Source organism: Corapipo altera, unplaced genomic scaffold (genome assembly GCF_003945725.1).
Source record: "Corapipo altera isolate COAL_440 unplaced genomic scaffold, ASM394572v1 45, whole genome shotgun sequence".
Taxonomy (NCBI): domain Eukaryota; kingdom Metazoa; phylum Chordata; class Aves; order Passeriformes; family Pipridae; genus Corapipo; species Corapipo altera.
The window spans coordinates 26,221,482-26,236,898 of record NW_020884877.1 but is presented as its reverse complement, the minus strand read 5'-3'; the positions used below and the strand labels follow the sequence as shown (position 1 = coordinate 26,236,898).

At 40.3% G+C, this 15,417-nt stretch overlaps 1 protein-coding gene across 1 annotated transcript in view; it reads right to left on the bottom strand.

Moving 5' to 3' along the window:
- The window catches only part of CCDC93 (coiled-coil domain containing 93), a 39,886-nt gene extending 26,607 nt beyond the window's left edge, over window positions 1–13,279 (bottom strand). The window contains exons 1-7 of the mRNA XM_027636702.1: window positions 13,138–13,279; window positions 11,980–12,093; window positions 10,224–10,318; window positions 7,750–7,861; window positions 5,234–5,332; window positions 4,449–4,505; window positions 903–1,003 (exon numbers count right to left, since the gene is read on the bottom strand). Coding sequence (XP_027492503.1) covers window positions 903–1,003; window positions 4,449–4,505; window positions 5,234–5,332; window positions 7,750–7,861; window positions 10,224–10,318; window positions 11,980–12,093; window positions 13,138–13,179 — 620 coding nt within the window. The 5' untranslated portion in view covers window positions 13,180–13,279. The remainder of the gene's footprint in view (window positions 1–902; window positions 1,004–4,448; window positions 4,506–5,233; window positions 5,333–7,749; window positions 7,862–10,223; window positions 10,319–11,979; window positions 12,094–13,137) is intronic.
- Window positions 13,280–15,417: the final 2,138 nt, after the last annotated feature.

The following is a 15,417-nucleotide window of genomic DNA, read 5'->3' as shown; positions in this document are numbered from 1 at the left end:
TCTACTCTTTCCATCACGATTTGCAAATCTTGACTCTTCATAAAATGCTGTCATATAAAGTTCATGAAAGGAAAAAGCAATGCCCTCTTTCCACTTGGAAGTTAATCCTGAGCTATTACACTATAGTCCATGTTACTGTTAAAAGGAAGGCACTCAGAGAGAACAAAAAATACAAACATCTATGGCTTTGGGTGAGAAGAAGCCACAGAAGATACAAAACGGAATTCAAATGTCATTTGCACTCGTTAAGTATTAAGAGCTCAGACAGCAGACAAGCTGTTCTTATCACTAAACTGTGAAAAGAAAAACTGGAAATAGAAACCTCAAATAGAAGCTCTGTACCTTCATTTTTATGTGTTTGGAGAGCTCTCAGCAAACCAGAGGGGTTTTCAAAGATAATGGAAAAGTGAAAACCTTGGTAACTTGGACTTTATATGGGAGTTTGCAGAAAGTAAAAAGACCAAACAATGACTCAGCCTCTTGATGTAACAGCCACATTAGAACTATAAAAAGAGGCAACAGCAACTTCAGCTCCTTTTCCCCTCACTTTCTGAGGATTGCTTGCAAAAAGACTATTGATTGACAGTACCTAGAAGGATCATGAATTTAAGCCACTTCTATAACACAAAGAACAACCATGTTAAAAAAACATACCCTACTAAAAGCACAAAGTCTGAACTTGGGCTCCTATTGTACAAAAAACGGTTCACACATAAAAGGACTGTACAGTCCCCAGAGAATTTACAGGATAAGCAAACAAAATATGAAACCAAACAGGAGTACATTTCACATAGTTCATTTCTGAAGTAGTATGAAAAAACTTATCACAATCCGAATTTTATATGTAATGCTTATAATACACACAACACAAACCCCAAGGAGAATTAAATGAAGCCTTTCACCTGCCGTATTCCAGAAGTGTAGCATGAACCTTTGATTCCTCATCCAGCAGTTCCTCAGCTCCCTTCTGACGTTTGTATTTTCTCTGAGGTTTGTAAACCTCCTGTAAGACAGTGAATGGATTCAGAGCTCGTAAAAGGCTTTTCTAAAATAAATGATGAATTGTTATCTCAAGTGATATACACATTGTTTACTTTCCAACTCAATATACTTAACCAAATAAACATCCCTCACTTTGTCTTTTTGGAATTATATTATAAAATCTTACTGAATTCAGTTCTAAATAATTTGCTATACGAATAAAACCTTTCCAGGTTTAAAACAAAAATATAAGTGGATATTTAACAACAACACAATTTCTCAACCATCTCTTCTGTCATGTTTGAAAGAAGAGTAAAAAATAATACATTCAACATCTATTAAGATTATTTGGCTAATTCCAGTGTCTAGTAATGTTACCTCCTTTGTGAGTTAATTCTATTTGCAAACTCTGATTAGATAAATAAACGCAATTATTTTTTACTCAGTGATCACAGGTTACAACAGAACTAAAGCAGATTTTATTGGAACAAAAATACCTGAAGGAGTTTGTTAGCAAAATGATTCAATCTAATGCTATCCCAGTGTGATCCAATAGTTGGACAACAGCCCATCAAATAGAACAAGGATTCACAAGTACTATTTTGTTCTCATAGAATTGCTTCCAATTTAAAAACAAAAGGAAGAACATTTTTTGTTTGTTCTGACTTTCTGTACAAGACAAACTATTATTTTCAACAAGCAGTTGTTGCACCATAACATTGAAAAAGATTGAAAGCTATTTCAGCAAAGACAGGTAATCCCAAAGTGGAGATTTCAAACAAGTGAAAATTGACACTATTCCTTGGCAAGTTTCTACTGAATTTGTCTGTTACCCTTTGCAATTTTTACTTCATTTCTAATCTTAATTTCTGTCATCTTTGCTTCCAGCTATTCAATCTTGCTACATTTTTGACTGTCATATGAAAAAGCCTTTTAGGACCAAGGATCTCCCACAAAATGCACTTTCACACCTACAGAGAGGCAATGTAACAAAAATAATTATAGCTTTTTTTTTTAAAAACTGTATTTTATACCTTTGCTATATAAAGTGTAGGCATCATATCATAAACATTAGTCTTGGCATCAGGTAATTGAGTAGTTGAACAAAACCACTGCAAGATAACCTCAATTGACTAGACAGTCACCTTTCAGCAGCATCAGTTCTTATTCCAATAACCATCACTGATATTTAATATTCCCTTTTCCAAACTTTAGGCCTGATCATGACCATAAATCTCAACGTACTGACTCCTTGAGATAAGAAGGGTAGGTCCTCAGACCAGAGTTGTAGTAATGAATTCAGACAAACTATTCTTTCACACTTGCTGATCCTCTTTTAGGAGAGTGAATTTCTCTTCCAGTTCCAATGCATAATGATTTAAAGGTGACCTACAAAAGTACCTTCATCTAACAGCCACCTTCTCCTTCCAGTTCCTATGGATAGATAGAAAAGCTTCTGCACATTCTCCCTTGCAGATTCATTCTGTGTTCTTCTGGGCTGTACTTATGCTTTGATGCCTTAAGAGATCTCACGAACTAATCTTTTGTTAAGAAGATCAGGTGCCAGCTGCAGAAGACATGATCCTGACAGAGCTCATATATTTAAGGAAGAGGTGTTTGTCTAATGATACCCTGAACAAATGGCAAAAACTTTATGTACCATGAAGGTGCACCTAGAAACAAGATAACTGAGCCAGAGGAGAAGATAGAATACAAATAATGGAACATAGAAATTAAGCCTTGAAACCACTTCTGTTTCTCAGCAACCACAGGGAACCCTTCATCGCTGTTAATCAAATATCTTCTCTATATTTTTGAATGACACTGAAAATTCTAGGTACTGCTGTCCCATAAGAGCATTGTGATTACTTTGTTTCTGTCTCTTCTGTGACAAGGTCGATATCAGCCACTTGGATACAGACTCTTTAGTGCTATATAAAGACAGTGCAGGTAAAAAATGGACACACTTGAAAAACTAGGACAATTATTCTGAAAATTGAAAATAAACAGAAGCCAAATGAATTTCAAGTGCTACTTGATAGAACTCACATTTGGAATTTGCTTTATCCCACAGGTTTGCATTCCTTCTCAATTTAAAAGGTTATACAGGCACATAAACAATGCAATGATACCTATGTACAAGGGGAGCTAACTTGTAAAACAGAAAACATCTCAGTGGAAAGACAAAGTATTTCTGGCTGGAGTAACAGACTCATTGTAAGTCTGCTAATTAAAAAAAACACAATCAAACCATGGGGAACAATACTTAAGAGACTGTAACTGAAGTTTTCAAAGCAAGGGCAATTATTCAAATAGATTAACAAAGGATTTGCACTGGTCATCACCTGGAGACTTTCACAGCAACGTTATTCTACAAACACAGACTGTAACTCAACCACATCCGTGAGGTTCAGCAGCACTCAGGTCACTAGTATAGAAAAACAACTATCTCCAAAACGTGCCAAAAAAGTCAGATGACTTGTTTGGTCCATCACACAACCTCTCACACAGCTCATTACACCGGCAGTGGACACCTCCACCTGTGCATGAAGAGTTCAGCTGCCTGGTAGAGCTACCTGAAATATCACTGGTTTTCTCTGCAGAGTAGGGTTTCACCATCTATTGAAGAGCCCTCGAAATGTCCTAATCAAATCAAACCCAGATTTTTCATCCTTTCTGAAATGCTGGACTGGAATTTATCAAGATGGTCGAAAACAAACAGTAGCAAACTGTGGGGAGTCAGGAATGGTGAGCTGATGGTTCCAAGCAAACAGGGTAACTAGAAAGCAAGGACAGAAACTGCAGGGATAGAAACTTCAGTTGCTAGCTAGGCAGCTGAATTTAGGTATGAGAGTGAAAGAGCCTAGATGTCATTGTATTATTCATGAACAAGCTTTCAAAAAATATAAACAAGCGGTTTATCCAAGAGTTAAAAGATCTGCACCTGAAGAGGGAGGGAGAACACAGGTGATACCACCTTTCCCAACCAACATCTGCCACTTGAAGAAAACATTTCTGAAGTAAAATGTGTACTTCCACAGCTAATTACAAGTAAAAAAGACAAGCATATAAATGCAGACATTTAAATTGAAGAGGTCATCACTATATTAATTAATTTCAAGATAAATAGTCCAACTGCTGATAGCTTCAAACAAACAGTCTACTGAGAGTTTAATAGCCTGTAAGCTATTTGGTGAGTTTAGTTTGACAGTGTGGAATTGCACACTCTCTCTGTAAGCATTTGATATGATTTCTCCACTCATACAGTGCACACCTAAAAGGTTTTCAATCTGATATATTGGCATTTGAGACCTGTTCTAAGAATGAACGTCAACATGTAACTTAATTGGTATCTTCTCATGAGAAAAGCCAGGACTGGCTGCACTAAACAGAATTAACCACCACCATTTCATTACTAAAGCCACTTGTTTCTTGATCATGAAAAAGGAAAAATCTAACATACTTACAAAGATATCAGTAACCGTTTTGATTGCTTTCTCTTTCCTTTGCATAAATTCATCATCCTGAAAAACATTAATGGAGGTAATGAAAAAGACCAGGAATGGAGATTAAATCTCAACCATTCTAATGATTCTGTGAAACAAAGTTGTCAAATAGTTTCTGAGTTGTCCAGTTATTTGGCAAAAAGTTAGTGACTTCCTGTAACACAGAAATGTAGTTGCTTCTGTCATCAGATGCTGGGTAGGTCCTTAAAACTGTATCCAGATTGGCAGTCCTGCTCTCTGCTTATACAGGACCTGACACAAATGCAATTCCAGCACACTACTGGGATCTTCAATCTTTACTACACTATAAAAAAATGAAGCAGTGATAGGCTTTATGTGGAAAAGAGAAAAGTATTCTCTACTGTTATTTTAGTTTCTAAGCATTAAAAATAATTAAAAAAACAACCAAAAAGCTAACCAAAAAACAAAAGCACAAACCCCAAAACAAAATCCAAACCATTCCAAGTTAGTAAAATCTGTCTATCCCAATAGTAGGGTCATCTACCTTTAATACTGTTACTAAGTTATGAGACAAACTTGGGTTCTAGGTGTTAAATTTGGAATTAATAGAACTGATAGTCCTGCATTACAGGCACATATCCAAGCTCCTCCTATACAAAGGAAACAAAACAAAATGATAGCAAAAGCAACTCTGGTATATTGTGCTGATTTCAGAGCTGTGAAGCTGATACTGCACCTGAGCATTTGACACATCGTAACAGAAACAGGAACTGGCTTCATCATACCTCTGGTAGTCTGTGAGTTTTTTGAAACTGTGATATAGAGTAAGAACGGACATAGTCTCCCATTTCTTCCCTTGTTTCTATTGCACGTTTCACCAGCCACTGAAAAAAAATAATTATCAGTTGAAAGAAGAAGAGTAACAGCAGCAAACAACAAACTGCTGCATAATTATTTTTAATATATGACAAAAGCTAAAAGCACATTTTAAGCACAGAAACAAGTGATTTTTTTATTTGTAAACATGGTAACCCAGGGACCTAATCCTAACAAAATGATTCAGCATAAGCTATTTTATAAACTTCAAATTTCTTCTTCTTCTGTGCATATGATTCTTTTATGAAATTTTCCTACTATAGATCTCTGTTATAAAAAACTACAGCTCCACTGTGAAAAGACGTATCTTCAAGCCTATGAAGTGCTCATGAAGAACCACATGCCTGTGTAAGAAAAAAAGACTTCTTCTGACATTTATAAGACCACACAAAAAGCCACAAAATATTGAAGTACATTTTAAACAATGTTGGAGAAGATAAATCCTGCTGGCTGTTGACAGCCTGTGCAGGAGGTCACATAAGAGATGAGATCAATCTTGGGATCCAAGTTTGAACCAGCAACTGTTTCCTGTGCTATAACCATGAACCCCTGGAAAGCAAGGGGAAGATGATGACAACGAGAGATGAAAATGCAATCTATTAATTACAAAGTACATCTCAACACAAGTTTGTGTACATACTTTTGTCTGTGAACATAAGCACAATTTACAAGGAAGAACAGCGACATTTCTGCCCACTGGAATATTTGTTACGGGATTTCTTTTACATAATTTTTTTAAAGTTCTGCTACAGTCTGTGGCAGTGAGCCAACCCAACCTAATTTCTTCCTGTTGGGAAGGATTCATCTAAATTTTTCCTGTCAAGACCACCAGACTAGTTTACACAGTGCAAGAGGTATTTGGACACAATGCCAGGCAGAAGAGCAAGCTTTTTTATTAGTTGGGCACTGATTTGAGATTTACAGATAGCAAGTGGAATCCTGAATTTAACAGGGCATCGAATAAAGTGTCATTATCAAATACATAATTCCTACATGGTGTAGTCAGCATTTTATAGCTCTTGCATAGTCTTTTTCAGAACAGAGTATGCTGGTGACATCAGCAAGTTTTCTAGAAAGTCTGTCTTGGCTGGGATGAAATGAGGAACCCACAGTGTGTGGAGCAGGCAGAGTTTCACAGGAATCTGACAGAAAGCCACAATTTCTAAAAAAAGATCCTCTACAGACAAAAAACTAAGTCAATCAAGAAAGACTTCAAGTATGGGTCAGCTATACCACCTACTGGCCAGCTACTGAGAACCAGAGAAATCCAGAAGGAGATTTCCTCCCTGCTTAGAATTAATGTTTCTCCTTTCCTGATATAATATCTCAAACCAGGATTTTGGATAAAGCAGGTCAGAGAAAAGAATACCTTGTGCTATAGTTCTTACAGGAGGAGTAATATTTTTCCTGTGAAAGAAGCCTAGTATTTAATAAACGTAACCATTCCTTGTCATCAAGTGACCAGGGAAAGAAATTCACCGGGATTGGATTATTTTTTTTTTGTGTAGGAAACAAGAGTTCAGAAGTAAAAAGTCTTATTAACAAGATACAAACTTTCCACCTTAGGCAGCATCAGAGCAGCTTGAAAGCTGTGTAACAGTAGCACACACCATGGAATGTTTTGTGGGGAGTGCAGTTAAGTGTGGTTTCGCTCAGGAGACTCCTACTAGAAGATAATGGACAAAGCATCAGGAAGTTTTCCCCACTTCTTACAAACTGGAACTTAGATTCCATTCTTGCTAAATTCCTTCACAGGCAGGAGGTAGTGAGATATTTAAGGAAAAAAAAGCTTGCTTAACAGTCTTCATTTTCCCTGTATATCAAAGATATGTTTCTGTGTGCAGATGAAAGGAAAATCAAAAAATGATAACAACATGCCAAGGATTCTCAAAATACCACACGAAGTTGTGTAACACTAACATCAAGTGTTAGCTTAAACCTTAATAAACTTGAGAACTATGAATATGCACATGCTTAGCTAGTGGCACTTGTCAGAGCAATGTATTTTTCCACCCATACAGTTTTTAAGTGATAAGAATTAAGGATGTATTATGCTTAAAGAAATAATCCCAACTGCCTTTAGCCTTATTCACATTTGATTCAATGACTATCTCATAACTTACAGTCTGTGCTTGTGCTTAAGCTTATGGAGTAAGCAGGTATTCCACAAAAGGTAGAATCTGACTCCATTTCAAAGGATTTAGAGAATTTGCCACCTTCTTAAATGTGGATCAAATTATACTTAAGGATTCTATCATCCATAATGTCACTCCATTCTTTAAAAACATTAAATTACTTCTCTGTGACTATTCATTTCAAAGTTAAATAAAGAGCCAAACAATAATACAAAGCTTTGTTAAATTTTTTCTGCAAGTTTTATGGCCTTTTTCAGCAAACTATCGATACACCATAAAATTATTATTACCTGTATAACAGGAAATATATGAATGAAATCCAGTCCCTGGATCTGATGTGGCTCCAAACGATGAGGACACTTCATTTTCGGTAATACTGACACAATTTTTTCAGTTAAGGCACTATTATAAAACAACAAAAACACAGATGTGTTTTTCTTTTGTAAATTACAAATTATTTTTGCAAACACAGTTAAGTTCCCTCTAGTGGCTTCCACTGTACGCAGTTTTTCTATTTATAGTATTACACACAAACCTTCTAGATCTGCGTGTCTGGTCAGATGAAATAACCAGGTAAGATGGATCTACAAACATCTTTGCATATTCTAGTATATGCCCACACTAGCTTTAAGAACAGTTATAATAAGAAATATGCATTTAAAAAGTACAGAATCACATGTAAGGACTTAAAATTTGTTTGGCAGAACTCCCAAAACATACCTTGATGCTAGTCCTGAAACTTGATGGTTTTAAATATATATTGCACTTAAAAGCTAAGTACACAGTATACTTCACATAGCTTTCAAGTGAGTAAAACTGAATTTGCTGGCAACTGTCTCATTCTAGAGCTCAGGCAGGATCTGGTAAAGTGAAAGGATTACCTTACCACAAGGGATTCATCTACAGAAACTTCATCCTGTTTCCACCAAATCCTTTATTTTAGGGCAAGGAATTTTTTTGCTGTAAGTGAAAATTTAAAAATGCCAAGTACATTTTTAAAGTAGGTGTCAGCACTGAGGATGAAAAATTTACTAGGAAAACCAAAGCTATTTCTCCATGAAGCAGAAAAAGTAACTGGTCCAGTACTGACCTCAGTGATATTTAGTACTGACCAAATGGACAACTGATATTTTGGAAGAACAAAATGGGAGCAAGAGCTATGAGACCAAAGCCTGGGAAAAGAGCCTGAAATGTTATACCTATTGAAGGGAAGTGGAGCACAATCAAAGCAAATGTAATTAAAACAAAAGTTTTATCCAATAGATGCAAGGTCCTCTCCTAATGTATGTCCATGTTTATTTCAACCCAGCAATTAAATAACAGGACACCATCACAGTGTCTTTGGAATAATACTGAGAAAACACAATTAACTTTTCCTTATCTTGAGAACACCACAGAAGCCCTGAGCCACCACCAATGTAAACATTACATGGACATCAAAACAGCCTATGCTTGTGTGATTCTGAACACTTCAGATTTACAAATAAATCATTGTTGCTGTTTTGGGAAAGGAGCCTGGTTTTTGTTTTGCCAGTTTTGCATCCAGTCAGCTGGAAAAATAACAGAACATTTTCAGGACAACTTAACTATTTCCTATCCTGCTGTTCTTAAGGATAACAACGATGGCAATTATAAAAACCTGGCGATTATAAAAATTACCACCACCATCTTCATTCCTAGCCTCTACTTAATTCCTTGCACTCAGCAATGCTTTATGTAGTTAGTAATCTATGAAAATTTGAGTGTCCCCAAGAGCAATGGCAATACCCACAAATCTTTATTTTTAAAAGTGTTACAGCCTTGCCAATGCTCAACGACTTTCAAGAAAACAGCACAGAGAGATGTTCTTTTCAACTACATTGAGCAAACAAGTCTCTTCATGTCACTGTAATTTGTCAGGCTATTCTTATTTTCTGCAAATTTTAATTATGGCTCTTTTATCACAGATATGCATGTGTTTGGAATGTGTTCCCTTTCTCAGCATAAACAAAGTTTATAACCTCCCTAATACAGGAATTAGCTGGCTTATGAGCAAATTCCATGCATAAGAAATTAATCAAAACAGAGTTGTTTCATTGGGTCACTCTGAGAAAGGAAATCTCCCACCCAGTATGGGGCAGGTAACTATTTTGGCAACAATGACATGCTTTAAATTCTGTTTGCTGATGCCTACAATTCCAACCCAGAACCATAAAGGAGAGTCAGAGGTTATTTACACATCAGAATTGCAGACAGAGGGTACTCAGGAAAGGTCTTCTAATGTTGCACTCCAGTTTCCAGCAGTGTGGTCTCTCTCTGCCCTTTGTTTTGGCCTCTGCATCATCCCCTTGTGCCAGCACAAGCATCTGTGCAGCTGTGCAGAGAACTGGATCCAGGAATTCATTCATGTTAAAACTATTTTCTTTTTCTTTTTTTTTTTTTTTTAATAGGGTTTAATCAGGATTAGTTCCCAATCCAGTTCGGTGTGGAGCCACACATATCCCTACTAAGCAGCGAAAGCATTTAAGAGCATGGCAGCCCAGCAGGAATAGCACTGCCTTTTTGGAAATAAACTTCTTTCTGGTTTTAGACTTTGTGGAACTACAGTCTGAGAAACCCAGAAACTTGTGCAATGTTTTGCAAACAGGCAGTCTTGAAAACCAGGAAACTTGGACCAAAAATCTTTCTTAGAAACAGGCAAATAGCAGGTAACTTCCCGTTCCCCACCTGCTTCCTCTTTTTTAAGAAGAATTAAAATACCCCACTTGCCATTTAACCAACTTACATTTTTTGACCAATAGTAGAGTTTTCCTGAAATAATAAATCAACATCGATATCGAAGTTGCAAGTAGTTATACACCACGTCATGCCACCTACCACCTATCAAAGGAACAACAGCAAAGTTAGTTCCATTAGAAACTGAAGAGGTTAAACCAAATATGTCTTACAGGCTGTAGTGTTCTCTCCATCCTCAGTATTCTCATAGAGAGACCAAAACAGATACCATAACCATATCAACTTCTACATACAATACACATATACAAGAAAAAAACCAGCAGTTATTGATATTCTAAATTCCTCTCTTAGCTTCATTTAGCCTTAGATTTGAAACAGTTTTCAGAATTAAACAAAAAAAGAAGGATAAAACAAAGAATGTTTAACATATAACAGTATGTTAAGTGTCATGATCTCTAAAAAGTGACCAGATCAAAATTTTATCAAGGATCATAATTTTTGCATTCATGTACTTACCTTTATATATACACACTTGCTACTACTATTCCTCGCTTGCTAAGACAAGCACTAGACACAGTACCAGCAATGGAAATCCTCAGCTCTACAGAAATCTCTATTTCAGGCCCTAATCTGACATATACTTAGGCATATTTAAACTCCTGAGCCATTTCATCAACTTTATATAAATATTTAAAGACAACATTGCATAAACATAGGCAAGATAACCTAAATAAATGCAAAGGCAAAGAACAGAGAAAGGGATTAAAATGTGGAGTAACTCACCAATATCACCCAGCAAATTGAGAACCTTGTTCTAGACAAGGTTTCTGACACATCACCCGTCCCACATTCCCCTCTGAAATAGTTAACCTCCAGAATCCCTTCTGCACTAGCACCTTGAGCATTTTCAATAGCAATGCTCCTTTTTGTGAGGTTGGGCACTGTAGTGAAATGATACCTTTGCAATTGTTCTTAGGTAAGTATGAACCTAACTTCTACACACAAATGCAACAATGTTACATCCTAGGGCACTCTCTTTCAAACTACTCCGTGCCTGCGTGCACAGACTCCTGAGCAGTTACACTTAGCAATAGCAAGGAGTTTGGAGAAACTAAAATTGCATTGTAAAGCAAGGCTGTGCTATGATCAAAGAGCAGAAAACAGAAGCGTCCATTTCAAGGCTTCTGTAGTTATATGTTTTCAAACCTTGGTTCAGGAATTTCTCACAGAGTCAGCACTGAAACAATTCAGAAAATCTCTCTTCAACCTGAACTTTGCTCACTGTCAGTATCACACACTTCCTGTCTGGGACAATGAAAGGTTAACATATGTGACATTCTAAAGATACGTAAAAACAGCCCCAAAATAATCTCACATGGATAACTGTTCCATTCTTACACAGATGCTTCCTCATTTCTCATTAACGAATACTCGTTTTTAAAATTACCAGGCTTTCTACAAGTATCAAATCTTTCTCATTATTCTAACTGTAGTTGAGAGAAGGGGAGAAATTTCCTGGATACGACTCTCCCACAGGCTGTAACATCCACAAAAAAAGCAGACAGCAATTAGGTTGCATTCAGTTGTCTCCCTTAAAACAGGCCTTGCTGCACGAAATCATCTTTTGAGACTGAGGAGGTCCTGTCTGCCTGAAACTAGGTCATTTGCAGAATTATTTACACAAGAAAGCCTCACAGGTTGCAAGTGTCCTTTATAAAGTCACCTAGCACTGCTAAACAAACTAGCAAAATACATGAACCTCATATACTTAAAAAAAGGCTTTAAAAATATTGCACTGGTCTCACCTTGTCAAAGGGTGACAACCCCTTGATTCTTGCTCGAAAATACCCAGCAGCCACCAACAATTCCAAAATTTCAGTCAACTTGATGTTTTGTTCCTCATCTTCTCTCGTTTCAACCTGACAAACGAACAACACAACACTAATTGAGCATTTCTCATTCATTTGAAGAATGAACATTTTCCAAACTTAACCTTAGCACAGGCCACATATCAGGGAAAATCTTGATTACCATATGCAACTTGGTTGTTAATATGAAAGACATTAAAGAAACAGGTACATTTCTACATGGATTTAACATCACATTTTTTTCACCCAGTTAAATACTTTAATCGGGTTTTCCTATTGAAACTCCTGGTCCACTGCTTGCATCCAGTTAGACAGACCGTCCTATTGCCACAAGCCACTTACTTTATTCTCCATTTCGCACATTTCCTTCAATTTCAGGGTTCATAAAATCACACACCTCAATTTAACCTCTACCCCAGCTAAAACCAGGACATGCTTCTATAATCCTTTTACAAAAACAGGAGGAGAAATCCACATGGAATTCCACTTTTTGGGGGGGTAATGCAATTTCAAAGCACAGCAGTGACAAAAGTAAAGTGTGACAGGCAAACCGGAGAGCTCCAGTGCTCCGAAGAGTGACTGCAGAGCACCAGCACAGCCACCACATCACAGTGCTTTTGTCCCCACCTTACAGGATGAAACCCCACGGCTCCAGGGATACACACGGTTCAGGAGAGACACAGAGCTCCCACACACCTCAGCCCTAGGCCGGAGAGACGGGTCACAGGGCTGCAGGTCTGCCCCGAGGGGCTGCAGGGACCCACCTGCGCACCCTCCACACCTCCAGTGTTCCGGACACCCTCCCGCTCTCCCCTCGCTCCCACGGGAACCAGGCGATCCCGTCCGGCAGCGGGCACCCGGCAGGGCGGTGGAGCACCGAAGGTGACCCGCACAGCGTTGCCGGCAGCCCCGCAGGCCTCCCCGCGCCCCCCGCGCCCCCGGGCCGAACCCGCGGCGCGGCAGCGACCGCCGGGATCCCGGAAAGGCTCTGGGAAGGAGAAGGCGGCGAGCCCGGGGACGCTGGTGCCGCGGGGCCGGGGGGAGCAGCGGCCGCGCCTCGGGGGGACGGGGGGCTGGGAGCGAGCGCTGCGGTACCTCCTGCGGGGCCTGGCGCTCCTGCCCCCGCGGGACCCCCATCGCGCTCCGCCGGCCGCGCCGCTGTCACGTCCGCTCGCCGCCGCCGCCGCCGCCGCAGCGCCCCGGCGAAGGGGTGTTCCCGGCCGGCGGCTGCCGGGTTCCCCCGCCCCCGCGCAATGGTTCGCCCGCACCCTCCCTGCGTACAAGCGCATCCGGGCCGTGCCATTCGCGGCCGAAGGGGTGCGGGGGAAGGAGGGCGGTGGCTCATGTGACTGACGGGCTGCGCGGAGCGCAACGGCCGCGGCCCCGCCCGCCGGCGGGCTGCGCCCCTGGGGGCGCCCCCGGGTGCCCCCGTGCCCGCGGCCCTTCGGAGCGCGGCTCCGCCTTCAGGCGCCGGGTGGTTCCCTTCAGCTGTACAGCACTTCGCACTGCGCTTTTTCCTTCATTTTTTTCCTTTACCAAGGGGTCCTGAGGCCTCCCGCCGGCATGGAGGACAAGTTGCGGAGGGTCTGTGACCGCGAGGTGTCTCACGGCCGCTCATGCCCTTCAGGGCGCTGACACTCCTCATTGGCAGCCGGGTTCCCTTTGGTGACCTGACTGCTGAAGGGGATTTTAACTCTCTTTTTCTCTGCCCTGCACACAGGTCACAGAATCACGGAATCAGTTAGGTTGGAGAAGACCTCTGAGATCGTCGAATTTGTCCTGTGACTGAACACCACCTTGTCAACTAGACCATTGCACCAAGTGCCATGTACAGTCTTTCCTTAAACACTTCCAGTGATGGTGATTCCACCACCTCCCTGGGCAGCCCATTCCAATGTCTAATTGCTCCATCGGTGAAGAAATTTTTCCTAATGTCCAACCTCAACTTCCCCTGGCACAGCTTAAGTCTGTGTCCTCTCATCCCACTGCTGGTTGCCTGGGAGAAGAGCCCGACTCCCACCTGGCTACAACCTTCTTTCAGGGAGTTGTAGAGTGATAAGGTCATCCCTGAGTCTCCTTTTCCCAGGCTAAACACCCCCAGCTCCCTCAGCTGTTCCTTGTAGGACTTGTGGCCAGTCTCACGCCAAGTAACCCTGGCAGTGCCACAATCTGGTGCTGCCTCTGCCTCCCAGCAGTGGGCACATCATGGGGCCATGTCTGAGTGGAGCCTGGTGGGAAGGCAGGCACCTGGATGTACTGGAACCTGGCCTCCCATCCCAGGTTTGGCAGCACTGGGCAGACACTGAGGGACGGTGGGTGTGTGCTGAGGGCTGGATGCTGTGCCCATGCCCTGTCTGGGTGCCAACACACTTTGGACTCATGAATAAAATCACACTAATGCAGGAGGATTTGATGGGTGGTAACAGCCTGGTAGCAAAACGTGGCACAGCATGGGGACAGGGCAGCATTCTTGTTGGCGACAGCCTCAGAAATAGAGGACAGTGGTCTCTTTTCAAGAGAAAAGAGGGTAGCAGAGCATATGTGAGCCAGTCCGTACTGACTGCTGTCCTCACGGAGTGATCAAAACAATAATAACAATAAAAGGAAAAATATACCAGACAAGATCAGACCATGTGCTGGTGTAACCACAGGCCATGTCTTAATTAGAGCTGCAGAAAACTGTTATGCAGTCACAGAGGTTAACATGCTGACCAGAGCAATATGGGTGTTCTGCTTTTTGTCTGCCTTCTCCTCACAGAGAACTGTATGACACTAATTTGATTGCCATGGAGAGGAAGACTGAAACAAACAAGCAAAAAGCAGGGACAAGGAGAAGGGTTTAAACAAGGAGAGTGTTAGGAATGGATGAAGGTGACCTTCAGATGCAACAGTCGTGAATGTTGCAAGGTAACTGCTGAAAAGAAACACCAACTTGGATAAAAGCTTTCTGAGCCATGACATGGTCATAAAATTCTCTTTAAAAGAAACACATTAAAGAAAAATGATAAACAAAAAGCTAAGGGTAGTATGGACTAGGGGCTTGAATAGTAACTGAGTATCAGGCAATGGAGGGAAGAAACCTATCCCGGGAAATTGAACTGTTTCTCTGGCTTTCTAGAGCATAGTAAAGCAAAGGAGGGAGACAGGGTTAATTAACTCCTATGAACTTTAAAACTCATGCAACTGGAACTCAAAATCACAAAGCTAACTTGAAATAATGTATTTACAGAAATGTAATAGGGTCTTTTAATTTGCTCTATGTTTTTGAGACCATAAGGACTGGAAACATTTTTCTTCTTTACAGTGAAAGCTGGAATTTTCCTTCACCTGGTATACAGTTGGGAAAGGAAAAAGAAAGTCACAAAAATACAAAAA